We start from the raw sequence: 27,928 nt of genomic DNA, 5'->3' as shown, positions 1-27,928 counted from the left end.
CTAAGCAGGATGTGTTCCGGATTTCTAACAAATGATCGATAGATCAGCGGCTGTACTGGCGACGAGTGATTAAACCAACAGAGTCAGCATGAGATCTTGTCGAAGGATGAACTTCAATCCGATTGCTTTTTTCGGCTAGGTTTGGCCATCAAAGCCCTTTTTTTGGCGCGGCCCACCAAGACCCACGTGTAACGCTCGTCAGAGGTGCCCACCAAAAATCCCAACCATCGGCACCATTATACCGACCAGAGATTGATTAAGGATAACGCGCACGGGCACGGGCGAAACGGCGACTCAACGCCGTTTCCTGGGCCGATCGCAACCATGGCCGTTGCGCACACGACGGCCGTCGGTTTGGTGGGAGCAAATTTATTCATCACCATCAATCGCATCATCCTCGGATCGTTCAGCAACATAGCGATCGGTATTGGGACCTGCTACTTCCTTGCCCCGGCCGGCCCTGTACACGGTGCCATCCGGCTCACACAGCGCAACAACCATGCGAACATATCGGAGCTGCTGGACAACTTGCTACGGGGCTACGACAACAGCATACGACCGGACTTTGGAGGTAAGCGTCGATTGAAAGTGTTCCGTTCCTCCCGGGAGGAACAGAACAAATCCAAATCCAAACCGCTGGGCAAGATGCTACAAACAACCTTCGTTACCCGGGGAAAGATTTAGCGGAAATGCTATCAAAATGTTAATCATCTCCATTCGGACGGCCAACGCGCACGGGATCCATCGATGGTGGTGTTTTCTGGCCAAACGATAACACGGTTCCAATTTCGGTCCAAAAAGCCAGCCCAACCCCGGAACAGCAGTACAAAGAAAGGCAACGGAATATTTACGCGCGTAAAACTCAGCGTCCAAAAAGGCCGAGCTTTTCCACCCATCAATATTCATTACCGTTGATGGTACGGTTCGAAGCGTCGTTTGGCGTTTGAATCACGCGCTTGACAGACGATTGTCATTAACGGTCGTGCTGTTGCCTCCGGTGGGATTGGTTTGTCCTTGGTGTTTGAATGCGAAGAACGCTTCTAAGTACATGGTTTAAGTTTTCTTCCGATGCCGCTCGGAGCATAATACGATGATGGTTCCGGTTCCGGTTGGCATAAGTCATCGGTGCGCAAGTGGTGTGTTGTGGATGACTGAATGCATTTATCAGTCACTGGAAATGGTTCGCTCATTGCCAGTTAAGCATTGCATAAGTATGCTATTCCCAAAGATACATGTGGGTTTTGTGCTAAACATATAGTACAGTTCCTCTTAGAATTAAATACACGTAGAAATAGCGAAGTTTAGCATCTTTTTCGGTAAATATTCTGTAAGCAATCGTTTGGTGCTCGCATATTTTAAAATTACATACTTTTAGGCGCATGCAACTAAAGAGGCATTGAAATATGGCAAAATATAATTGTTTTACTGCATTTTTTCATCTAATGTCTTTCTTAATAAACTCATATGTTTATTAAGATTTTTTTAAATTTATTTTTTCAATTTCAATTTGGATTTGTCATCGTTCTTTTCAAACTCTTAAATTGTACTCTCCATAAGTAGAGTCAATGTTCACATTTTTTAATAAACTTTTCTTCAAGTTTCAATTGTAACATTTTTGACACACATTTTTCATCCGGAGAATAGCGCTTTTTGATCGATTTTATGCGGTTTGAATGGGGGAGTATAATTTTGTCATTATTTCTCAACAAACTGTTGCCCAAAACTCTACGATACCGACAACATGAAGCTAGCTATGTGGGAAATGTTATAAATCCTTCCGCAAATAGTATTTGCCTGAAATTTAAGTCGCATAATCAAATCTTTGGAGTTAGCTTAAGACAAGCACAAACTTGTATTAATTTTCCAATGGCTTTCCTTTTAATGAAGCGCATGATTTAAGAGTTATTGGTGGTACGTATCATAAGTTTATTTACTTTATTTATATTTAAGTACGGCGGCTCTCCGCATAATAAATTTATTGTCCTAAAATTTTTTGTTTACCTCGGCTTCTAACTCTTGCAGGAATGCATTTTCTATACCAAGAACCGTTTTTTATGGTGTTAGTACCATACCCAAATAAGCATGTAAAGCAAATTAATCTAAAGCCCTGTGACTTACATGAACATTACATGTTAAAATGCTCATAAAGAATTGCATAACGAAAAGCAAATTTCGTAAGCATAGTTCAATAAAATATTGCATACGCCTAATCGTGCATGGAAGATAATGTCACAACACATGAAAAATATGACTGCGGTTTAGTGATTCAAACTACACTATGTAGTCCGAGTACAACAAGAAAACAGTATGTATATATTTATTTTTCCAAGTAAACTAAATGCCCTTAGACAATTTGAACTTTTGATTAGGTTTTTTTATTCTTTATCAGTCATCCGTTTGATACTCAGTTACTTACATACTAAAAACATGCATATCTTTAGGCGCACCAGCTGTACATCAAATCCAGGGAGGAAAAGTTTTAATGTTGTTTTGGGGAATCAGAAAAGATTGAACCTTATTCATACGTTAAAACCGGCAATTCAAACCCTGTTATCTTCCAAAACAAACCACCCGAAAGTTTATAAATCCTGCACACGATGAAATGAGCGTGCAATGTGGTCCGGAACTTAGCAACGTTCAGCTTAGCTACATAGCGTATTAATTGAGTCATTAGCAAGCTCTATCCTGACATTCCTCACTGCTCCACTCCGGCTGACGTAAAAGTATATTGGTTACAAATTAGTTTGCCTCACAACCGATCAAATCAATCACAAATGCTTATCGCCAGTCTTGCTCATCATCATCCTGCCTCTAAGCACCGTAATCCTGCCAATATAACTTTGTATCGTGCTGCTCGCGAGTGGTTTCGTACCTGTGTGCAGGAAGGAAGTGGCTCACCACCGCGATAAGCTGTGGTGCAGATGAATGACTTATTAACTTTCATCATATTGTATTTTGACTGCTTCCGCGTTCACCTTTTCTATCGGCAGGACCGCCGGCAATCATCGAGGTGGATATTATGGTGCGCAGCATGGGGCCAATCTCCGAGGTGGATATGGTAAGTGATAACCGATCATTTATTGCGGGAATGCTATTGACCGCCAAAGTTTTATCCTCACACTCTCCATCTCCCTGTCTTGTTTCCCTGAACCACAGAAGAGTGTGTATGAATTTCCGTTTTTCCTTCGTTTTTTTTTCATTTTTACAACATCGTTATTAAACTGCGGAACAAACACAAATTCACTGAATGATACAGGTGAAAATGGACCACCGAACAAGCGAGAAATGTAATCGCTCCCACAAACGCACGCACCTCAGCGCATGATGAATGATGAACGGTTTGGTGGTTTTCGTGGAAAATGAGGAAACTTTCGGCATGTGAAGAAGAGAAAATAGAAGAGCACGGCGCGACGGTATGGCAAAACGATGATGATGCTGTTTTCCTGTTGGCATTTAGCAGCGTCGTGTGTAACGCGCGTTGATTAAACGGTTTCGTTTTCGCGTCGTACTAGCCGCCGGGCTGGTTGAAGTTGTTCCGAAGGAAAAGTTGCACAGCATCGGGTTGGAAAAACCACATGAAAGGGGTTTCCAGCCCGGAACAGGGCAGGAGAGAGAGAGAAAGAAAAAAAAGGATTGTTAGCAGAACGGAAATTTTGTCCAACCAAGGAAGGAAGTCTGGGTTTGCTGGTCGTTGGACCTTTTCGCGTTTGTGGTCAGTGGCTTAACATTCGTGTGCTGCTTTAAAATACTTTCAACGTGTTTTTTCGTTTTGTTATGCTGTGCTGTGCTTTATTTGTTTGCTTAGTTGCTCACTTATGTGTGATCTCTGTTATTTCTTTTCTTTCGTTTTGAGCACCATTCGGATTGCTTCAGTCCAGATCGTTGTGTTATATTTTTAAGAATGTTTCGTACGTTTTTTTTTATTTATCTTAGCTTTGCTTTTAGGTAATGATTGAAGATTTTTCAGGTCCTTTTCGTTGGAGAACCTTTGCTTGCCTTAAAATACGTCCAAAGTAGCAGAACATTAATTCTAACACTATCCGATAGTTCGACGGTATGAAAAATTGTCCCATAAAGCAGCACACGAATAAGAGCCAAAAGACAGGCGAACCTTCATCTGCATAGTTGCTACCATAGTTTGGTGTGCTGGTTGGTGGCCGTCGAAACTTTCTTTCGAGAGTTCACTCCCGACATAGTTGGTGGTTCTTGGTTTTTGTTTCTTTTTCCTGAAACATTGATCCACTTGTAAACAACCCAGAAAAGGAAGGAAAACTCACATTCTTCTTACACACGGTAAGAAAACCCCGTTCTTTCACCAGCTCAGTACAGCGTAATCAACAATGTGTAACATAACATCTCAATTCGCCGGATTTATCTTCGTTTTTTTTTTACAAAGTGGAAAGCAAAAGGTAAAAAACACACTCTCAGCATATTGTTGTGTGAGGTTGAAAAGGCAAGATTATTAATATAGTGCTCAGGCTGGTGAAGGGGCACGGAGTTTATCGGAAAGTCGCGGCAGTGTCGGTTCTTGTCGGTTCATTCAACAAGGCAAGATTTGAAACGTTTTGTCCCTTCTTTATGTGGCGCACAAGGAGCAGCATATTGATTTTTTTTCTTCCCTCCTTGTTATTGTTGGCATTTACTACGGCTTGATCCTCTGTCTGTCTGGCGCATGTTTATTGTGCTCAAGTTCAGGTAAACCGACCAGGAAGAGTTGTTTGTAACGGGTTTCGGTAGCATTAGAAGGATTTGTGTGTAAGGGCGTTTGGTAGAAAAATATCAGGAATAGCGTGATAGCGCTTGCCTTTTGTAGTCGTGGTCGCGTTGTCAATGACTTCAAAAGCATATTTTCTTGATTGATAGTGTATTGATAGCAGTCGTTTGTGGTTGAGATTTCTTTTGATTTGGCTGTATTTGGCCGATCAGGATAGAGAAAAATGGGCTCACATGTTGAGTATTTCTCCTAGAATAGCTTGTATGCTGTGCATACATTGTATTTCATTGTTTAAGTTGCACCTTTGGAAAAAGTATCATCAATACTTGAAAGCAGTTTTTACTTCAGTAAACCAAAAGGAATTACTAAGATATTTCACATGATGTTGTCGATATAATTTTTGTTAATGAAATTTAAATTTTATGCAACTATATTTGAAAGTATGGAATTGTGACAAGTTTTGTTGAGCTTGATTGATAACTTGTAAAAGTTTCCAACGGTTTAAGGGGAGGAATTCAATTTAAAAATAATTTGCATACCTTCAGGCGCGTTCAATTAGTACATGCTCAAGCCTTATAGTTATGAAACTTCATTAGTTTTCGCGTTTGAAGAGTCATCTTGCTGTGAAGAGTCCTACCAAACAAGGCATGCAGTAGATGCAAAAAGAAGCAATAGGAAAAAAAAGTTGTTTTACAATCAAGCGATTCTATGGGACACACTATTGACCAGCAACTTAAAACGAACGAGACTTTTATTTTGCAAATTTTCCATTACAATCCTTCTGAATAATTGTGGTACACTCCGATTGTTGGAGCATGTGTCACGCCTGTGATTTAGTTTTACCTCTCTTTCTTTGCTTCCCACAGACGTACTCGATGGATTGCTACTTCCGGCAGTCGTGGGTCGATCGGCGGTTAGCATTCAGCGGTGCCCAGGACACGTTAGCACTCAGCATTTCCATGCTCGGGCGCATCTGGAAGCCGGATACGTACTTCTACAACGGCAAGCAAAGCTATCTGCATACCATCACGACACCGAACAAATTCGTGCGCCTCTACCAGGACGGGCGCGTGCTCTACTCGAGCCGGTAAGTAAGCTCCCGGCTAGTGATTTCACGCCACAGTGTATTCGCGGTAGGAAAAAGGGAAAGGGGAAAAGTCTTACCCACACATGAACCCTTGTCTTCGTTCGGGTGGGATTCGAGCAACGTCGAGAGTAAATGAATGGCTATTAATTTACCTGCCGGTACCGGTTTGAACTAATCGCACAGCTGTTGAGACGTTGAACTAATTGATAAAGTGAGAAGATTTTTTTTTTTTGTTTTGTTTGACAAATAATCTTTCTTTTTTAAAATACTAATTGGGCTTGAAAAAGGTTGAAGCGTTTAAACTTAACTTTAACTTAAGTAACAGACTTGTGAAGAGCAGAACAGCTTGTTATTGTATAATTGTAAACTTCACATTATGGGATGTACTTTGAGGATATGAACCCTCCTAAATTTAGGCAACAGATTTCAAAAAAATTATCTTTAAATTATTTTATACTTTCCTTTATTAAAGCAAATTGCTGTTGCGTTCAGCAATGAGTTTAAGATTTTTTGTGAACTCCTAAATCAATGAGATTATTCTATGCGGCGCCGGTCTTCAACCGGCAGGACCGGGGTTCAAATCCCATATGGACCATCCCCCCGTAGTAAGGAATGACTATCCAACTACATAGTGTCGGCAAGTATAGTAAGCCATTTGATGTGCGGCGTGACCTTGGAGGTCGTTAAACCAAGAAGAAGAAAATGTCAGTTGACACTTAGAAAAATAACATAGACAACAAATTCTAAGAAAAATCTTTTTTTTAATTAATTATATGCCATTTATCTCATCAATAAACAATCATAATATATTAGAAAAATCATCATTCGTTTTGGATGTGATTGATTCAATTTATTTTTCGCGATAAAAATAATCAACATTTTTGTTTCTGCATAAGAACAACTGTAAGGGGGATGAAATATCACAACCAATATTCGCTTTTCGTCAATTAGCGATACAACCGGTAGTCACTTTCATCTTACTTTCGTTCCTCTTTCACTCGATGTGCTTGTATTGCGGGGAAACGCTCTTTCCGAGTGGTTTTTTAGGCTTTACCCGATGGTGGTGGAGAGCATTTCTACTTCAAGCTGTGCTGTTTTTCACTTGTTAGAACTCGCTATCTCAACGCTTCAGTAGAACTAACCGAACGACAAACGCCTACCATCATCCCAAGTGTCAACGGAAAAACCCATCAGTTTTCCATTAATTGACTCTCCGTCCGCTTCCGTGTTCCGAACGGGGCATCCAAAGGAGGGGAAAAAAATCTACAGCCCTAGTCCCGTAGACGCACTTTCATCGTTTCGGATTTCTATTAATGTACTGTCGGGATATTTGAAACGCGTAAAAATGGCAAAATGTGAAGAAAAACTGTGAGCAACAAAAAAATCGGCAAGCTTGTACAGGATATTCGAATAAGGAGTGACGAAAACAAGGCAAAGCTCATCGTCACAAGCAGGGCAGGACATCCATGGATGAGCAAGCGTGGTCAGGGTGTGCATATTCGGGAGCTAATCGAAAAGCAGACAGAAGAGAACGGGAAAAAGCATGATAGGAATAGAAAAGAGCATCGGATGCTGTGCCTCTGTCCGCGGGAGTGATAAGGCAAATAGAGAAGCAATATTTGACCAACGTTGAAGTGTGTTGGTTTTAACGCAACAACCTTCCCCGAGGTCGGTTAGACGAATGAATGTTTCAACATCACAGCGGGAACAATGATTTGACAAAGCGATGAATGTGTTGATGGAAGGTTTTTCGCATGAGTTAACAAGAGTAGTAGCAAAACGATTCGTCAAACTGTGAGAAGTGAGTGATAAGGCCGCTGAAAAGAAAGTTTAACAAATTTGATCAGAACAATTGCCTACATTCAGGAGCATTTGTTTGAAACGCCTAAAGTTATGCAAATTACAACAAAGCAGGTGTTTTCTACGTTTTTATACTACGAAACATTGTTCTTTGTGTCTTATTAAATACATAATACCGCATTCAAGTTGTATAACAAGACCTATCGATGATTTTATTAATATCTACACTAGTGTATGATCAATGATTATTGCTTCGGTACGCCATTATACAGCAACCAACATCCAAAACCATAACCCGCCATCCATTTGAACGTTGTCGATGGTCATTTCGCATCGCTTAAATGATCGCTTACTTACGCTTAAATCTCGGACACTACTGTTGAACCGAGCAACAGAATCCTTTTTTTTTTTTGGTGTATTGAAACCGTTGAATAGCCAGACGCTTCGGCCGTGTTTGCGAACCCTCGCCGGTGGAGTGAACGAAATTGTTAGCAAATGGAGGAGCAAGAGAAAAGCACAAGAAGCGCGAGCAAAAGGCCAGGAAATGCGAACACCAAACGCAAACCCAATCAAATTCACTCCGGGCGTTTGTTTGCCCGCTGTCGAAGTGCGGATCGGAATTCATCAATAATCGGTAAACTTTCTAGGTTGTGGTTTAGTGTTTTGTTTGAACGTGCGGCCCCGGAAAGGGCACCGGCTGGTAGGTGTGAAAACGGTGCTAGACAAATCGTCTCTCGATCTGTGGCGCTATGGACGCTTATGTCGGTCACACAGTACCGCACAACTATCGACCATAGTTTAGCAGCACCAGTAAGAAGGCAGCAAGGAGTCACCAGCGCCTAGTTACTTTTGACACGCGCTACTGCCCACAGGGCATACGGTGAACGCTATTCGTAGGTTTTGCGTTAAAAACGGAACAGCACACAGCACGAAATGAAATCGATTGTTTGAGAAAGTTGTTGCTATCTCGCGGGTATTCGATGTTGCTCCATTTGATGTGCAGGCTTGGTGGCCATTTTGTGGCTTGGCAAATCACGGCTCAAATGGCAAAAGTACTCCATAAATAATGATAAAGTTTGATCGGTCGGTAAAAGGTTGCGGGTTGATCTGCAACTGCAACATGGTTTGCGTATGGTTCATTAACTTTGTGTCTAGTTTTAAAGTGGTCGGCATGTTGCGGTAGGTGTTGGATTTGCAATGCATGTGTAGTGCAACATATTGTGACTTTCGCTTCCAACGTAGGGCGATAGAGTTTTACGGTGCGTTGATAATTAAAAGTAACGCGAAGACAATCATTTCGTGGTCCTGTTTTACTCACTTTGCAGCATAATTGTTGGGAATTGCGTTTACTCTAACGCATCTACTACTGCTGTGAGATAGTAAAGTATTTTGTAAATTTGATAAAATCAATTTTAATATTCTTGTGCAAAGTAAACTTTAATTGCGTAAAACGTTATTAGTTTTTAAATTTAATATAAACTGCACTCATTTTTTAGGCTGTCCGTTTACTGTATTTTACAATTGTTTTTCTAAACTAGGAATTTTAGCATTTATTTATTTACAATTGATTATGACGGTCCAATGCCGTATTGTCGAATTTTAGCATTTCATAAGTAAATTTTTATTTATTTATTTCCGGTTGGATTTTTATCGATTGATTGTTTGCTCACTTCCAATCAACCATTTAACTGCTTTACAGATATTTTGGCATTTATAATATTTTCTTAAGGTATATTTGAAAAACGCTTAAATATAGAGATCCGATTAGAAATACGCACTTTTCAAATAGCAGTTACGCTCATTATCGTTGTCCATGTTCCCGCCCTAGTACCAAAAGGATGGCAACATTCCATCCGTGCTATCGATTGGCATGTTTGCAACGATCTGCGTTCACTCTACCGGGTGAGAAAAACGCTCACACTTACCGAGGTGCGGTTTAAATCCTTCGTTAAATACCACCAAATTGCATGCGAAACGAGCGACTTTGATCAACCATCTAATGGCCGCCACGATTGCCGTTCGGTTTCAGCTGTACTACAATGCGAGGCACGCCGTAGTTAATATTGCTCCAGGGATTAATTTGGTGGACTGTGTGGGGAATTGAATTTCATTGCCGTTGCCTTTGCCGGAGAGGTTGGACGTGCAATTGGACCTTAGTGGCTTCAGGTTGAAGGTCAGGTAATGAGGCAGTACTGGGTACTACATTTTATAGGCACAAGTGCTCTCGTAGCTGGCTGGATGGTTTAATTTTAGCAAACGAATAGTGAAATGAGACTTAGTGGTGTGTACTGCTGGTGCCTGTTGAATACGTATTACGCTTGTGTTTAATTTGATATCGTTTTGGAAGTGTGGGCTAAGGACACATGATAACTATTTTGTTTAGCGTTGTGTTTAGCTAGCGAAAACAACCGTTCAAATTTATTTAAAACGTATTTTCTCTTCTATCCATTTCGAAAATACCCTTATATTAGAAAATTCTGTATTTCTGTTAAAAACTAGCTGTATGAAATGCATTGAATCAACTTTGTACAGTGGATTGCATAACTTAAGAAGAAGAGAAGAGTTCAAATCCAATTAGCACCGTTACCCTGTAGTGAGGACATAGTGGTATCAGCAAGCCTAGTAAGCCATTTCGATGGCCGGCATGAACTCAGAATGTCGTTAAGCCAAGAAAAAGAACTTAAGGAGAAATTCATCGTCATCATTCGCTCTTAATCGGGACCTGCCCTGTCTATCCATGTGGATAGACCAAATATACTACAGTAATTACCCAACTTTATAGTGTCTGTAAAATAATAAATCTCCACGTACCTCAAGTTTCGTATTAAGACATCGAATTAAAATTTGTTTGTACCAATGAATATTAAAAAAATTAAAATTATTCTTAATTTTTGAGTTTTGAGAACCGCATAAGTCAAGTGAGGAATGTATATAGATTGGGTAGTTTGGTGCCATTCTTATAACGTGACCAGCCTATCAGGAACCTGGCAAGTCTAATCCACAGCACAAAAGAAGGATCACAGAACGCGTCCTTCTAAGCGTCTTCCTTTCGAACGTGGCTATAAGAATAATTTTAAGCATACTTCATGCTTCTTCTCGGTTTAGCTGTTAACAGGACACGGCTTCTTCCTAGGTCACCTGGAGTCGTTGAAACTCATTCAGAAGGCTCACTGCGCTGAGTGTCCTGATCTTACAAAGGCACCGAAACATATGTTGTTCGAGTCCACTTGCTTCTTCCCCGCGAGACGTCCCATGAACATCTAGGTTGGAGCAGAGGTGACCGTTGAGAACATCACAGCCCTGATGTGCTCCAGTGGAAACAGATGGTGCGCAATAACGGAGATAATCAGGGTGATCCTTACCCGTCTGCAGCAGCGACTTATTCGCATCGAAAGAGGTACGACTGAGGCTGGTACAGGAGCTCAGCAGGATGTCAGCCGGGAAAATTATGCCTTTCATGGAGATCCCGACGTTATACTGTAGCAGAGGTTGAAAGCTTGCGAAAGAGCATGCTACCGCGACAAGCAGTAGATCACCGTTGTTAGCTGGAAGAGTTTCATTAGCTGTTCGGTGACCAATGGTAATCGTGACGCTAAGCCGCTTGACAATCCTCACCAAGTTGTTATAGCGAGGCCTCAAACCAATTTGCCCACAGCAAAAATCGTCTATACCCTTCAATCTCAATCATCCTCGGAGGTTTTAGTCGGCAAGAATTAGGCAGTACCCAATGGATGGTCCCATAGGTCTCTAAGAAGATCTCCTTTCAGATGTACATATAAGGGATGGAACGGTAATTGTTCAGTTCAATGTAGGTCAATGTAATGTGTTTTGATTGGAGCAGTATCTTTACAAATGGAGAAGCCAATATAGTTGAAGTTTTGAACGATTGGGCCATCCTCCCTACCTTTACATTATCTATTATCCATAGCATAGATAAGTATTTGTTATGCGGCAATGTGATTTTGGGTTTTGCCGTGTTAGTCTCTAATCTATTGGGTATTGTGTAGCTGGTTCTTTCCTTTGCTACGTTTTAGTCATGTTTTACCCTTCAAACCACGGAAGTCTACATAGCACAATTAGCTAAATAGCTACAAAATAATTTCCACCACTTGCTTCTTCATCAAACTGATAAAAATAAAACCCTTAAAACAAAGTACTCTCGTCAGCAAAACTAGTCAGATTTCGCTGATAAGAAAAGGCTACCCTTATACAATAATTAAACGGCGTGTTTTAGTTCGGTTTCACATTACCCAAAGACTTCCACGCCAAACAAGCAAAACAAACTCTCGTGCACTTTTCGCGGCTCAAGTGAAGCCAATTTGAAGACGGAGTTTTCTCCCGAAAAGCATCTCACCGCCAGTCAAATTGGCGCTTGTTCATCTGAGTCGTTGTTTCTTCAAGACAGCACTACGTTGGTTTACTAGTTCCGGTTCGGGTCTTCTTCCATCTCCGCTGTTAAGTTTTTCCAATTGAGTTATGGTTCTTCCCTGTCGCCGGTGGCTCCATCATACGGTTTGGTTCGAAGGCGGCATTTATAGTATAGTAATCTGCACACTGGACCAAATTGGCAATTATCGTTCCATTAGTTCTATTCTGTCGTATCGTTTCATTGGTCTTGTGGTTGTGTCTATGTCCGCTGTTCGGTGCATCTTATTTAAAGCATACTGTGGCATATTCCTGCCAGTACATTTGTTATACGATATCTTGCATACGCGGAAAGCATGTATTTGTGTTGTGCTGTACGTGTGTGGTTAGGATTTTTCCGCCCCGATTCGATTAACTCCTCCTGCATTATGATTCCGATACATGCTTTTTGTTTGGTTTTCATCTGCTCTTTATCTGACCTTCCTTTGCAGACTCACCATTAAGGCTGGCTGCCCAATGAACCTGGAGGACTTCCCGATGGATACACAGCGATGTCCGCTCAAGTTTGGCTCCTGTAAGTAATGTTTGCAAAATGCTTGCTTGCCCTCCCAAACCATTATTGGATTGTGTTTCGTTGTACTACCGTATTATCCCGACATGTACTCCAACCTGTCCCCGAGCCTGTTACTAATACGCCTCGGAACATCTGTTTTCGTTCCCGCGTGTTGCTGTTGGTGCTGCTGCTGCTGCCGCCGGTGGGTTCAATTTGTTTTCAGTTAGATTTAAATCCCAAAGCCATTGTCCCGGAAAGTTGATCGATTGTGGTTGCGGTTATAGGGATACACCACCTCGTACACGATATTGCCCACCGGGTCAATGCCGTAAACCGCTCCGAATCACATGTCACCGATACAGGGGTTTTGAAGAGAACTTATAAGTACAAAAAAAAAACACCATTTCGATTTTGATTACGTGTCGTTACCTGTTGTGACGTACGAGGTGGGATTGGCCGTTTCCATTCCATTTAGTTTCCCTGGGTCGTGTGTTGCCATCTGATGTACGCAAGGATCGTTGAAGCGTCTCGGAAACCACAGAACCACTGCGTTACACCTAGCAACCGGAAGCCAATAAATCTCACCTTCATCACTACGACAAACTGATGCTCATACACATACCGAACACAGACAAAACCCGATCCGGATGTGGTATGATTTTTCCGGGTTTGTAAACTTTTACTACGCGCGCTTCATCTCTCGTACGCTTGGGGTAAAGCGCCGAGGAGCCGCAGGTTGGACCGAAGGTGACAGCCGAGAATGCACAAGTGGGTAAGAAAAGTGCAAAACAACCCGAATAAACAAAAAAGCACACTCGCACACACACACACATACAAAAGGAGCAAAACGTGCCCGCCCGCCGGAAGTCGATTGCAACGAACCGGAACGCGTGTGTTCCAATTCGAATAAAATTTGTTGTTTTTGCCGTGCACAAACACAAACACAGGGCGGGCGAAAACTATCGGATTGCAACGGAGCCGGAGTGGGTGGGTCGCTGGCAAACACAGTGAAAAACACGAGTGACGTGTGCTTTTCCAAACAGGCACGAGTTAAAAACTTTCCCACCGCTCACGCCCGAACTTTGTGAATATTTTTGTATGTGCACCTGATCGGGCGTATGGCGTGCGGGCATGATTTGTCTAGTAGCTGGGAGGATGTTTTATTTCGTTGAATGCACTTTCCCATCGCATTTTCACTTAGCAGAAATGGGATTCACCGTGCGCGTGTGTGTGTGGGTACAAACTGCATAAGGAAGTGGGTAGCGAGGGAAAGAGGACGAATGCTGAGTAAACTATTGCTTCTTGCAGGATGCGGTTAACCATAAGTAATTTACATATCTTCGTGTGAATGGGTATGAGTGTGCCCTTTCCACTAACAAGAAGATTTGATTTACATTGAGTGCGTGTTTAATTTGAAGATTTTCGGAAGGCAGGGTAAAAAGTAATAAAAATTTGTACTAAATTGAAGAAATATTTAATTTTTTTTGGGGCATTGCGCTCATATTCGTACTGTCGCGTTTTTTTTCTTCTAAAAACCAATGTGTTTTTACCCATGCGAATCGATGTTCATAAGTTTTTCAGTAAAGATTTTTCTACACTATTCACGTCTTCAATATGAATACATGTTCAAAGCCCAATCCTCCTGTTTGTGTTCCCAAAGCTTTTCCTTTATGACATAAGAAATTTAACAAATTAATGAATGAATGAAGTGAATATAAAAAATCCAAATATGGGAAAAACCATGCTTTGGTAAAAACAAACTTCATCACAGACAGCGAAAGACCTGTAATAAAGTTATTCAAAAATACATGGTCATTATAAAGGTTTTTAAAAACTTTTTATATTAAAAATATTTTTGTTAAAAACGATTTTTGAACCATTACAATCGCCGAAAAAAATATTTTCTCTATGTATTGTAGGTAATGTTATTGAAAGCATTTGACATGGGCCTAAATTGTTTAACTAAGTGTAGAATTATACAAACATGTTCAAAATTTGTGTCTTGTGAGGGTGTTTTTTCCTTACAACTTATTGGAACATCTGTAACAAGCCGTCATACTTAAAACAAATAAAAATAAAAATTTAATTTTTAGTTTTCATTCCTTGAAAAACCAGTGTACGTATAGTTGCGTTAAGGATATTGCAACCAGTAAATTGGATCCTAATAACAATATACGAATACATATCCTTCCTTATTTGTTATTTTCCTCGACATCAATAATTTATCCCATCCAATAATTATGGTCTTTTTTATTTCGATAGAACCTTACCTATTTATTTACCCAACATGATATTACGTTATCCCGCGATTGTCTAAAATTTTCGTCTCGAGGGTTTGAAATACCAAAATAACTAGGAAACCCCCAAAAAAACCTTGTAACGATACTAAAAATGTTGAAAAACCTCGGAATAAAACAAAACTGTTCAAAATTGTAAAGAAAATATGGTAAATCCTGTAAATAATATCCTGTAAATTACTGAGTCCAATCGTTGAGTTGTTTTGCTATGTTACATTTACTGTTGTGTACACCTGTTATACCAAGCAATTACACATAAGAGAAAATTGCATACCTTTAGGCGCACACTAATCCAACACGCACGCTAAACTAGAGTTACAAATTGAAGTTTTACCAGCTGGCATGATGTAATTTTAAGTTCAAAGTTCATTTTCTTTGGAAATTGACAAAGGTTTTAATTAAATTGACAATACGACATAAGCCGTAATACTTAAAATACTTAAAATAAATTTAAAAAAAGTAATGACAGGATAAGCAAATTAGATTATTTGATCAGCTGTCCTAATGTTTGTACTTGAATCGTCAAGCCCTGTTAAAGTTGTGCTTCGTTGAAAGCATCAACAAAAAATAAAATTACAGTATTATTGAATTCAAATTATACGAAACGCACGTATAAATCATACTGTTTTAGCCCTTTAAATACCGTCTTTAATCCGTAAGCAAAACGGCATCTCAAACCTGCCCGTGGCCAAGATTTACGAGAATGTAAAAATGGCACATTTCCATTGCCGTCCGTAGGATGGAAGATGGAAAGCCGCCTCACGCAAACATCAGTCCATTTCACACTTCCTGCTATCTGTCGTTTCCACCACAGCGAGCCCTTTCGTTTCACTGCTTTACATGCTTTACGTTGTTTTCATGAATATTCAACGCTTCCGGCGGGCGGGCGATCAGTTTGGAATGCTGCTCGGGTCATCCCCAAGACTTTCTTACGGCAACGCGGAGAACGGAAAACGTTGCACTTGCCATTGATATGCTTTTGTAAAACTTTCACTGCACTTTTGATGCGATTTGTTCTCGTTCTCGTTTGACGGTGACGGCGATTTTCGGCGTGGTGGGAAATTATATTCACTGCCCGGGAAACTCGCCTCCGTATGCACTTTAACTCATGTTCCACTTCGAGTTCGGGCGAGGTTTGTGTTCATGAGACGGCAGACGAGACATCACCCGACATACAAAGCATAAACTTGCGAACCTACAACACAGCTTCGTGACGTTTTCTTACTGAGCGACACTTTATATTCCCTCCCGAGACGTGCTGGCTTCACAGTTTATGCTGCACCACTAAACTCCCCACACAGCCACAACCAATGTGGATGTTGCAGTGTGAATGTAGTGATTAGATCTTTAAGTGGATTTGCATACAAATGAAGAGAATAGTTGATTATGAGCGGGCGTCGTCCACGATTTATGCCGGCGCTTTGTACGCGGCTTTACGTCTGCCTACGATGATTAAATTCTTATAAAACGAGTCCGAACAAGGGGATTGAATTTTGCACCACACTTCCATGCAATCGGGCTCGGTTGAAATGGTTTAGTTTCACGGGTCGTCCGTCCTGTATAAAACGGCTTGGGCTAATTGAATCAAAACGTTCGATTCAAATCCAATGCGCCCGATGGTGAAGTAATTCTGACATCATGTTTTAATCGAAAACAGCGAATGGATTATACCTCTTACTATTGTGCAACGTTATAATAGGTGCATCATATAGGGTCTTTGTTTTCTGAGTGGACCATATAATCATATTGAAGAAAACAGCATGTTACCAAGACATGAGAAAATGTTGTTCCTTAAAAATGTCAATATACTAAGACTGAAGCTTTGTAAAACTCTAGTGAAGTACAGAAGCATTTTTGACTTGCAAGAAGTATGTAATAAATAAGTTATAAAAAAGGTTGAAAATTAGCTAATATTTGCTAATACTTTGAAGGAATAATCGTGAAGTATCTTTCATGATCAATACCTTGTAGAAATGATATCAACAACATACTTACTTATTTACCTATCAGGCGCTATAACTGCTTCGCAGACTTGGTCTGCTGCAGAAATCCTCTAAATCGCTCGCGGTCCAGCGCCGTCGTCTGCCAGTCCACTATCCCGGTCTTTCCCCGTGGCAGAGGCATTAACACTATCACACAATGTCTATATGGGCCTCCTCTGTCCATGTTGACGACTTAAAAAGACTGTACGGGCTAGCAGTCGTCCGGTGTCATTTTAATAGCATGACTAGCTCACCGGAGACTGGTGAATCTAATGCGCAAGTAATTAGTTTATGAGATCATCGTACAGCTCGTAGAGCTCGTCATTGCATCGGCTCCTCCATGGTACTTCTACATATACGGTTCCAAAAATCCTTCTGAACATCTTCCTATCGAACACAGCTAAGCAGGTTTCGTCAGTATTAGGTAGAGTCGAGTCGAAAAAAATCATGTATTCTTTCTTTCTTGATACACATGCTAATGATTCACACGGTTCTGTCTTACGCTGGTTCTCCTCGATAGTGTCTTATGCCTGCTGTTTTACTGATATTCATGCCCAAATATGGGCATGATTTTTTCCTGTCTAAAAACTCTACATCGTTTTTTTTTTATTTCACACCTATATCTGGGCAAGAATTGATCGTACACTAAGTAACAATGATGCACTTAGGCTGAATGCGCAGGTCGTAAAAACGCCATCTGAACAAAAGCGTTCGTTTGTACCCAAGCGATCCCGACCAGCGTAATCCGACGAATCCGTCGACTATTGATGGCGCCTTTTAAATAACTATTTTTAGCATGGCCTTTCGATATCGTAGTCATCGGTGCCACCGGACAATTCATCAGAAATCGACAAGCTTAAATTCTTCAAGCGGCATTTCCATTTATCGTGTTCTTCAAACAGTCAAAAGCTCGATTTGTGGGAATAAAATAAAGTTCACCACCAAGGAGTTCAATGTGTCGATAGGCGACCTCACTATATTAGCATCATGTCCTAGGATCACCCAGTGAAGAAACTCTTGTATTTACTTGCTACACTGCTATTCGTTTTCTGTTTAATCATATTTTTATTGACCCAAGTGTATCATCCCAATACCGAAACAAATACTTAAAGTCTTCTTAAAGTTAAAAAAAAAATCTTGTATCGATTCCAAAAATAAAAATAAAAAATGTGAAAGTAAAACGGCAATCACAGCTCTCTATGCACCACGAATACATCCGGGAATAACTGGAACGCCGTCTCAAACTGCCAACCATTTTTGCTTCTTTCGTTAATTACATTAAAGATGTGCAGCCTAATGAGTAGTTTCGTCCTGACGATTACGTCCGAATTATCCGCCAAATGGGAAAGACTAATTACATGACAGTATCGTCAGCCTCCGTTCCGTTGCCTACAGATGACTGTCTGCATCCGTTATGTCCCTCAAGAGACTGCCACCCTCACAGCTCACTGGGTTCTCTTTTTACGTTTCTTCCACTTTCGTTTCCGGGACACCGTCACCGTCCCGCTGTGACTTCAGTCGGCTACACTACGAACGATGTCCTGTATCGGTGGAACAGCGGCCGGACGGCCGTTTCCATTGCTGACGACATGAAGCTGTCCCAGTTCGATCTGGTCGAATGGCCGGCCGGAAACGTGACAGACCGGGTGGTGCACAACACGCCCAGCGCCGGTGCGACCGTCCTGAACGGGATGAACAACGCCGATCTGGAGCTGGGCCTAGGACTTGATGGAGGCGTCGGCCGTACAACGACGGGTGGCGAAGGCAACGCCAAGCTGTACATGTGTAAGTATGTAGTATAGATAGCGTTTGTATGTGTGTGCGTGTGTGTGTTTTCTACATGGTCAGAAGATGACCATGCACCTTGATGAAAACTTTTGGAGAAAATGAATCCACCAAAAGGATGATAAGGCTATCGGTAGCTTTTCACTGCAGCGTGCAGCACCATCTCAAGTTATTTTACATAATTCCATCCAACTTTGTGCCATACACACACATTACCGTCCGTCAAACACGGGCGAGCGGAGATTAAATTTTTTAATTACTTTCTGAATGGAATCTTCATTATGCCAGACGATGGCTCGATAATGGGTTGTGGATATCGTTACAGAACGATGGCTCAAAGCAGCCCGAAGAGAATATAATCTAAATTGACGAACAAATCTTCACTAAGTGGTGGGGATTATTATCTTTATCTTTGGGGATAGAACGATGCGGTTAGGATGCTCAAAAAACGATTCGTACCTATCGCACGCTTAAAACATGTGTTGTACTTGTTAGAGAAAGGATGGATCTTGAAATGCATTTTGGGGGGATTATTAGATTTTTATTATTGTTTCTTATTTTTTCCTTTCAGGTTCTAGAAGGGTAGCAACTGGTTGTTAAAAAAGAATTGGGAATAATTGAAGACGATCTCGCGAAGTGTTAAAGCTGAGCGCCTAAAAGTAGGCAATATCCGTTTTACACTTGTTGAGGGATTTAAAATTTTAATGTTTTCCGCAATTAATTTACGCCATTTAACGAAGTCTTTTATGAAAAAATAGAATTCTCATCGAGAAGTAGTACAAGGTTTAATATCAATAAATCCTATTTGGATAGAAATGTATTCCATCCCCGTGCGTCAGGGGACCTCAAGACTGGTGGCGTTAACATTTGGGCACACAAAACAAAGCAACAAAAAAGCACACTGTTTCATACACCGTTTGCAATCGTATCAGTGTTTTGCTAGCTTAGCATCATGCTACGGCAGGCTTCGGTACGTTCAAGCTCAAGGTTATTATCTTCAACTTCCGGACGGTGATATAATTCAATTCCGTTTTTTACCCTGCCAACGATGGTGGCATTTGGCTGCTTCCTTCCTGGTCGTTCCTTTACGCTTTCGAAAAGTGTCTTTCTTGGAAGCGCTCTTTATCCAAACGCTAAGATAAACATCCCACAGACAATAAATACAACAAAAAAATACCCACATACATATACACGAAAGCAGAACTTCAAGACGCTGAAAACAGCTGATTCCGTCAACCTAGGAGGAAGCAAGAATGCCCGACGTGAGTGGATCAATTTCATCGTGTAAAAAGATAAATCTCGTTAGGAATCAATTTAGCTTTGTCAAGCGGGAAATGTTGCCACGATGCCACTGTTGAAGGAAGCATTTTCCCTTTCACTCCCACGGAGGATTGGTGTGGTATTTTTTGTGGCTGGAGAAGATTATCGCTCCAACGGTAGAGGCTCCATGTGAGGTGTAGAGTTTGTGAAAGGTAGAAAAATAGTTTGCATGCTTTAGCGAACAACTTCATGAGCGGTGTTACGAACTACAGGGAATTTGACTGATTAGATTAGTAAATCATGTACAGTTTGTGAGGTCTAAGAATGTCTTTCATCTCATAGGATGGTTTTGATTAAATTAGATTATTAAAACGATACGCTCGAAAGTATTATCTCATGCAGGATTTCGTTTTTCGCTGCTCGCTTTCAAGCAATTACACTCAGTGAGTTTCACAGCTCGTTGCTACACCCGTAGATTTTACCCTTGACATATTTATCTTCTGTTTGTAAACTCTTTTTTCCCATCATGTGCTATTCGATCGGATAAAATAAAACAGCAAGTCCTTCACCGTTAAGGGGCTTATGGGGATTGTACATGCTCTAAACAAGTGAGTATGTGGATGGTGCTGGTGCTGGTGAACATTTTATTATCCACACCGACAATTGTTCACTGGAAAAGCTGTGGTTGACATATTCATGCTACTCAAGTACGTATTTGAATTAAAAGCATCGTTGTCACGTTGTTCGGTTCGATCAGTATCACAGCTCGTACATTCTGGCTCCGCACGACCATGTTTGATACGTTGATTAAAAGTTGAGGGAAAAATAAACTTGTTGAATTTAATTTTTACTCCAAACATCGAATAGATCGTTCGTTACATACTGTCAGGTACCAGTTGCTGGTTACCAAATTTTCGGTTGATTGGGAAGTTCATCGGAAATTCTCATCAACCAAACGGTAGGAAAAGTAACAATCAAACCTACAAAGTAAACAACATTGAAATAAATAGACAAACAAACACCAGTGTTGTAGAGATTGCTCCATCAGTTTTTAATAGACTACCATGAAAGTTTCTAGACATAAACAACTGGTATCCAGAGTTTTTTTATTAAAAAGAATACCATAATAATTTAAGAATCAGGTTTGGAAGAATGGACATATATTTCAACTTGCCAATTTAAAGGAAAGATGGAGGACATTTCACGCTTTTCTGATCATTACTTTTTGGCCGTTGACTAAACAACACATTCTTAGCCGGATGTAACACATGACAGCATGGAATCAACGCCATAACCTTTCTTTCAGCCTGGTCGCACATTGACGGCGAAAATTCTCTATTTTCGACGTTATTACAGATTCACCAAACGAACCCTATTTTTCATTTTAAACACATTTTGTGCTATTAAACATATCGTGGTCCTTAACAGCAAAAACTGCCTGTTGTGTTTTTAAAATAAAGAAATCCATTTTCATCGAAACCAACTAAGTGATGCTGGTTTTTTAAATAAACTGGCTAATTTATTGTAAAAATCGTTAACGCCTAAAAGTATGCAATTAATCTGAAAAATTTAAAAATGCCTCTTAAAAAAATGTTGAAATTGCCGATGGATGCTTTAAGGAACTAAACTGTGTAGGAATGAAGAATAAAATAGACGAATTTTTACTTTATTATACAACGAAATCCACCCAAAGCGTCTATCGTTATTTTAAATCTTCTTACAATCAACAGAAGAAACCGAGTGAATTGTAAAGTGAAGGCTCTTTAAGAACTCAAGTGAATTTTCGTACGTTACCTTTCTCTGCCACAACCACAGCAGGCACTCATCCCTCAGAACTGTTCGTTCGATTTTTGCCCTTTTGTATTGACGTAAGAATATTAATACCTCGATAAATAGGGAATCATCTATTCAAATAAGGCACCCCGAATGGCTCCCGTTATCCCAAAACACATGTTTGGCAGCGATGGCACAGTGATGATCCTGCCACAACAGCATGGTACGTCACCCCTCGTTCTGATAAAAGCACGAGACATATTGTTATTCATGATTTTGGTTTGAAGGAAATGTAGAGTGGGATATTAAAAGAGGAATTGGATTTGGGGGTGAAAGCGCTAACCAGGATGGAATCCATTTTCGGAGGGGAGAGACTGGCTCAAAATTGATGCTAAAATGTAGGGCATGGAGACGGAAGCCTAAAGTTGTGATACTGATAAGAAGGGCTGATTGTGATTTACATCGTTTCAGCGGAATATTCGATGCTGCTGGTTAGCTTCCATCTTCAGCGGCATATGGGCAACTTTCTGATACAAGTGTACGGTCCGTGCGTGCTGCTGGTCGTCCTGTCGTGGGTTTCATTTTGGTTGAACCGCGAGGCAACGGCTGATCGGTAAGTATCCGGATGCTGCGTTAACCATCTTCAATCAATCGTTTAATTTCGTCTATCCTGCAGAGTTTCGCTTGGCATCACCACCGTACTGACGATGACGTTCCTGGGTCTGGAGGCACGTACGGATCTGCCGAAGGTGCCCTACCCGACCGCACTCGACTTTTTCGTGTTCCTTTCGTTTGCGTTCATTTTCGCAACGATCATCCAGTTCGCGATCGTACACTATTTCACCAAGTACGGTTCTGGCGAGTGTTACTTCAGTGTGGACGAGCTAACGTCCAGCTCGGACGAGGACGATAGCGACCGGGAAGTGACCGATCGCAATGGACCCGGTCATTCCGGAGGTCAGCATCACTCCATCAACATCGGCCCATCCACGTCCAGTCGGTGTGTTGGCAAGCGTTGCTCGACCATAACCTCCATCAGCGGTGCTCAGGGTAGCGCTACGACGGATTCGCGTATCATCGAGGTTATACCACTGTCCGTGTGTTCCTTCCCACTAACACCCATGCGGAAGACACCGAAATCGTCCTGGACGGATGTTTCGTGCTTCGGTGGAGGTCCGTGTGGCATCGAGGACCCAACGGCTGATCCACACGCTGGAAGCAGTTCTTCCACGGTGGAGCGCATGGGTGCGTACGGAGCCTCCAATGATACTGCCACTACCTCGTCCTCGTTTACGTCCACACCGACGGCCACGACGTCCCTTGGTGGCAAGCCCCGTCGGCGTTCTGGAACGTCCACACTCCGACCCGGGACGACACAGCATCTAACCATCAATGCGCCACTGACTGCGTCGGAAGTACACGGTGTCAATGGACATCGGACGCGTCGACGCAGGAAACGAGCGCCACGCTTTAACTCGGTCTCGAAAATCGATCGTGCCTCGCGCATCTTCTTCCCACTGCTGTTCCTGGCCATCAATGTGTTCTACTGGTATCTGTATCTGTCGCGCAGTGAACGATTACCACAGCAGCACCATAAGGCCGGTTAGAGAGAAAGATAAATGGTTTAAATATTTGTAAAAGAACCCAAAAGCTGCCGATCCTTCCCGGGAAGGAAGTTGAACGAGGAAGTAGCAGAGGAAAACCTTGGAAAAAATTTACGAAACAAAACTAACCAAATAAGGGAGTAGTGTATCATTGATCTGTGCCCTCCACGAAAGGCCGCTCAAAAAGTTGTAAAACAAGTAAGTAGTAACCAATAGTACGGAAAGGAAACAAATTGAACCACAAGCTAGAACTAAACTAATAGCGTTTATAACATTAAGTAAGCGAATCAAACGTTACGTAGTGTAGTGAATGTAACAATTGCTAACAATTGCATGTGCCAATGTGAAAGAACAAAACCAAAACAAACGCTATAAATGAGAGCATGATCGAAGTAAAGGAAGCAACCAAAGTGAGGAAGTGAATGCAAGAAACAAACATACACAAAAAAAAAAACAACTAGCAGCTACTATATTCAATTGTCAGTTAAAATTCGCGTTGGGACCAGATGCGCTTACTAGAAAGAATTGATTAACGAATGGGGGTACGGGAATTCGAATGAAGTATATTTTCAAGCGATTGCACATCGGTACAGGACAGACGTTCGGGGAGTTTTCTGGTCAATTTATCTGGCAATCGCTCCACGGCGGAAGATTTGCGGATTGAGGGCCGCAGTACAAGTTGATAGTCAAGCAAAACGTTACCACTAGCAGAGATTTAAAGCCAAACCCTAACAAATTGCCCATAGTAAACGATGTTGGATGTGTGTCGGCAGTAGTGAAATAAAACCAATAGTGTTCATTGTGTATACGATGTGTTTTATCGTCCGAAAATTGGTATCTTTTCATTTTAGGAATCTATAAAATCAAGCTCAAGAAGATGCACCTAAACGATTCTGTTTTGAAAGTTGAAAAAAAAAGATATTGAAATTAAGTAAAGATTCTTTTCAAATACGATTACCCTTCTGCTTCTTCTTCATTGGCTCATCAGCCTAGTTTAGTAAGCCATCAAATGGCTTACTAAACTTGTTGATATCACGTAGTTGGATAGTCAGTCCTCACTACGGGGGGACGGTCCGGATGGGATTTGAACTCCGGTACTGCCGTTTGAAGACTGGCGCCGTTGTTGGCATAGTTTTAATTCTAAGTTTTACTAATCCAATATCCCAACCATTCTGGCAAACGCATCTTCGCCATTACTTCATGGTAATTTAGGCCATGTCTACTCTGTTCACGTGGGTGAACTAATAGTCTTTAGACTGGGGTCCTTCAGTACTATTCTATTGGCATGATCAGCCCACCCATTCCAGTTTTGTCTGTTGAGACAGGTTTTTTGAGTGGAGATGTTTCCTCGTTGTTGTCGATACTCTCTTTTGACCCCAGTTTTGGACGACGTTACAGGTGCACCTGCGTATGTTTGTTGCTGGCTACTCGATCCTTTGGCAAGCTTTTGCTACATGGGACGTCCGTAAACCAATTATATTCAAGACAGGAGCGTATGCCAGGATATGGATTGATTCATAAAAGTTGGCCCGTGAAGTTTTCACTTCATAGTTTCGAACAATGTGGGATTAATCTCTCGGAGTTGGCCTCTTTTTCGCCAGTTTCGCCTAGGGCCAAGGGTCTCTAAACAGCACAATCTGCTGCTGATTTCTAGCGTCAGATTGAAAAGTTTTCTCGCACTGTTGAAACTATTAGCATTTGCAAAATAATTATTAATTTTAATTGTTCTTTCCTCCTTTAAACAATTGTTAACTGGTCATAAAATGCTAACTTATTTCTTCAAACCATTAAATGGTTTCATGTTTCTTTTATTTGAACATTTGCTCATAAAATCTCATCAAGCACATTTATTGAGGTACGCTTTAAAAGAGCATTTTCGCAAAACCATCGTTTGACAATAGTTTTGTCTACTTTAAGCTTAAAGCTAACACAAAGACCATCTACAAATACGGCAGCAAGTCTCCCAACTTTGCAAGATACACGTCTGGAACTTGTGCCTTCAGCAGTGGATCATTGGATACCGCATACTTTTCGATGTCCCCGGCATTGTGTATACCCGTTTCGACCAGCAGCGTCTGAAAGTCGCAATTCTTACCGAGCAAAATGTCCGTATTGCACCGGTCGCCAATCATAAGCGTTCGTGCCGGATCCACATCGTACTCCCTGCGGATGATCTCGCAGATGTGTGGGTTTGGTTTGCCCATCACGATCGGTTCTCGCTCGGCACACGTTACCACGGCCTTCACGATACTGCCCGTGCCGGGAATGACACGGTCCGGCATCGGGAAACGTTCATCCGTGTTCGTGCCGATAAAAATCACGTCCGGATTGTTAAGGTACGAGGCAGCTTTCATCATCTTTACGAAGCTAAAATGCTCATCAAACCCTACGATAACGGCACCAACGTCCGGATCCGGTACAAAACTGGCGACCGTTTCGGCCAGCGTGCCCTGCAGTGTATCGGGACCGATACCGATGTGCCGTATACCGACAGCATCCAGCTCTTTGGTGATTCCCGTCGAACCGATAACGTAGACGGTTTTTGAGAATCCCACATTCTTTAGGTACTGGGCGGCTAAGTATGCCGTTGAAATTATGTTATCCTAAAACGTAGAAAAAAAAAACTTTTTTCATAGCCCTCATCAAACATATTTCATCAAAGTTACTTACGATAGTAACATTAAAACCCAACTTTACGGCTTTCTCCACAAATTCGGGTCGAGTTTTGGTCGAGTTGTTTGTCACAAAGAACAGCTTCTTGCCGTTTGCGATAAATCGATTAATCACATCCGGCGCACCCGGCAGTGGATTGTTTTCCACCCAAATAACACCATCACAGTCCGTGAGCACCGTGTCGAACGAATCGATCCACTGTTTAATCTCAGCCGGTGAAAGGGAACCGAGATGTTTTCCACTGTACTTGGACATTCTGGACAACAAATGGAAGCTAAAAACAGAGGATCCCATTAGGGAAGGGTGACAATTATCGTGTAACATTGTCTAAATACTTACGACCGTGTTAAAATAGACATAAAACAGAACCAGAGTAAAATAATTCGACGAGAACGGACCGTCCGTCGTCGAGTAGAAAACAAACCAATTTGTGCAACAAACCTGACATTGAACAATGTCAAGCAAAAAATGTCAACAACAAAATAGTTCAAATTCGATCAAAACAATTGAAATATATTTTACAAAATGATTAAAGTACAATTTGAAATGTATTAAATTAGTAGTGCAAACTCCATCAATGTTTATAAATTATGTAAAAACCCGCAACCTAACCATTTCTGTTTAAATCGTTTTCAACTGGCGCTAAGAAAAGACATCGCGCAAACGCTGCCCCTCTGCCAGTACTGAACCTTCCACAGTAAACGGAACCACCGTTGCGTTCGGTTCGGCTCGCCGTCTCGATTCCGATCCGTGTATTTATTTTTTCAGTTTGTTTTTCTTTGTCTTTCAACGCGAGTGGGTTGCGTGCGTGAGCAACGTCCGATGAAAGTTCACTGATGGAGCTGTAAAATAAAGGCATAGCTACAACCGCTGCTGTTTAATATTTGTCTGTGTGTTCTTAAGAAATCGTGTATCATGCCACAATTTGCCTGCCGTTCATCGTGAAAAAGTGTTGAAACGGTGAAAAATGGATGCAGTGGCAGCGTTGTTCTGCAGGAAGCATCTTTCGATCGACCGTGGCCTGCCGTGATTTGCTAACCCCCCCAACAGTGTGATGCTTTTTTCGAAGGTTCACAAAAAAGCCATTAGCCCTCTCACAGCCTTGGGGTTTTGCCCTTAGATCAGTTGGTAGCCTCAAGCACCAGTGTTGTGTGAGTGTTATATGCGTGTGTTTTTGAAGAAATCCTCAATCGTTCGTTTTTTTATCTTCGTCTACAAAAATCCGTGCAGTGCAGTATAAAGTAAGTGTGATGGGTGTGTAGAGTTATTAAATAAGAAGAAAAATCCTACGCGCCCCAATGTTATCCCCTAAGTTTTGCAGGGCAGATAAAAAAAAGAGCCTCCCGTGAGAATGTGAACGTGTGTATGTGTGTTGGCACCGATTGGTTTTGCTCTCGGTGTGTGTCCTCTCCGTCTTTCTCTCTTCACGCTCAAGCTCCAAGGGTGAAGGCCAAACGGCGAAGAAGATGCTGCGAGCTGAAAGGAAAAAGAAGCGTTAGAAAGCGTCGTAGAATCAATTCGTGTTCCCTGCTGGGTTGGTGGTGGGGCCCAAGAAGATATTGAAATCGTCATTCCCTTTTTGTAATTGATTCGCCCAGTTAGGTGCAATCTAACGATGGGAACACACCACACGAGCCACCCCGACCTTTCACTTCCTGTGGCAGGACGGACGCATGTACCCGAGGTGAAAGCTTCGTTGCTACCAGCTAGTCATGCCTCCCTGTACTACGATGGAGGGGGGCATTTTGCAAGTTTGGGGCCACGGTCGTCCTATGCACGGGGTCGTAAACACGTCTGCGCGCGCGCGCGATTCCCATGTAAACAATTCTATTCCTAGCAAACCTTCTTCTCATTGGCTTATCGTTATCCTTTTAGGTGTCCGCCGTACACTAGACACGTGCAACGTATCGGAAGGGTTAAAACGAATTGCAGTAGGCAAGAACATTTAAATCATACCTTCAAGTAGGGACATGCGGTTTGCTGATAATCGAGCAAACAATGAAGAGGCTACAACGAGTGAGAATGGTGGAATCGA

The 27,928-nt window shown here is 41.7% G+C and overlaps 3 protein-coding genes across 4 annotated transcripts in view; 1 reads left to right on the top strand and 2 right to left on the bottom strand.

The window, feature by feature from the left end:
- Positions 1–27,928, bottom strand: part of LOC126556345 (signal peptidase complex subunit 3) — a 586,951-nt gene that overhangs the window by 391,931 nt on the left and 167,092 nt on the right. The window lies entirely within an intron of this gene.
- LOC126555996 (gamma-aminobutyric acid receptor alpha-like) lies at positions 319–23,223 on the top strand. The gene is made up of 7 exons (XM_050211150.1): positions 319–571; positions 2,991–3,058; positions 5,581–5,801; positions 12,458–12,540; positions 18,317–18,583; positions 22,088–22,229; positions 22,293–23,223. The coding sequence occupies exons 1-7, from the start codon at positions 325–327 to the stop codon at positions 23,221–23,223; spliced, it is 1,959 nt and encodes a 652-aa protein (XP_050067107.1). The 5' UTR covers positions 319–324.
- Positions 25,158–27,928, bottom strand: part of LOC126556214 (glycerol-3-phosphate phosphatase-like) — a 231,494-nt gene continuing 228,723 nt past the window's right edge. Inside the window, exons 2-4 of the mRNA XM_050211441.1 lie at positions 26,233–26,258; positions 25,891–26,167; positions 25,158–25,823 (exon numbers count right to left, since the gene is read on the bottom strand). Coding sequence (XP_050067398.1) covers positions 25,161–25,823; positions 25,891–26,167; positions 26,233–26,252 — 960 coding nt within the window. The 5' untranslated portion in view covers positions 26,253–26,258 and the 3' untranslated portion in view covers positions 25,158–25,160. The remainder of the gene's footprint in view (positions 25,824–25,890; positions 26,168–26,232; positions 26,259–27,928) is intronic.

The sequence above is a fragment of the Anopheles maculipalpis genome, chromosome 2RL (assembly GCF_943734695.1).
Source record: "Anopheles maculipalpis chromosome 2RL, idAnoMacuDA_375_x, whole genome shotgun sequence".
In the NCBI taxonomy this organism is placed as follows: Eukaryota; Metazoa; Arthropoda; class Insecta; order Diptera; family Culicidae; genus Anopheles; species Anopheles maculipalpis.
This window is presented reverse-complemented; position numbering and strand designations above follow the sequence as displayed.

Coding starts and splice junctions, on each gene's coding strand:
- LOC126555996 (XM_050211150.1), top strand. CDS start 325: ATGGCCGTTGCGCACACGACGGCCGTCGGTTTGGTGGGAGCAAATTTA. Junction 572..2,990: donor CATACGACCGGACTTTGGAG/GTAAGCGTCGAT, acceptor TTCTATCGGCAG/GACCGCCGGCAATCATCGAG. Junction 18,584..22,087: donor CAACGCCAAGCTGTACATGT/GTAAGTATGTAG, acceptor ACATCGTTTCAG/CGGAATATTCGATGCTGCTG.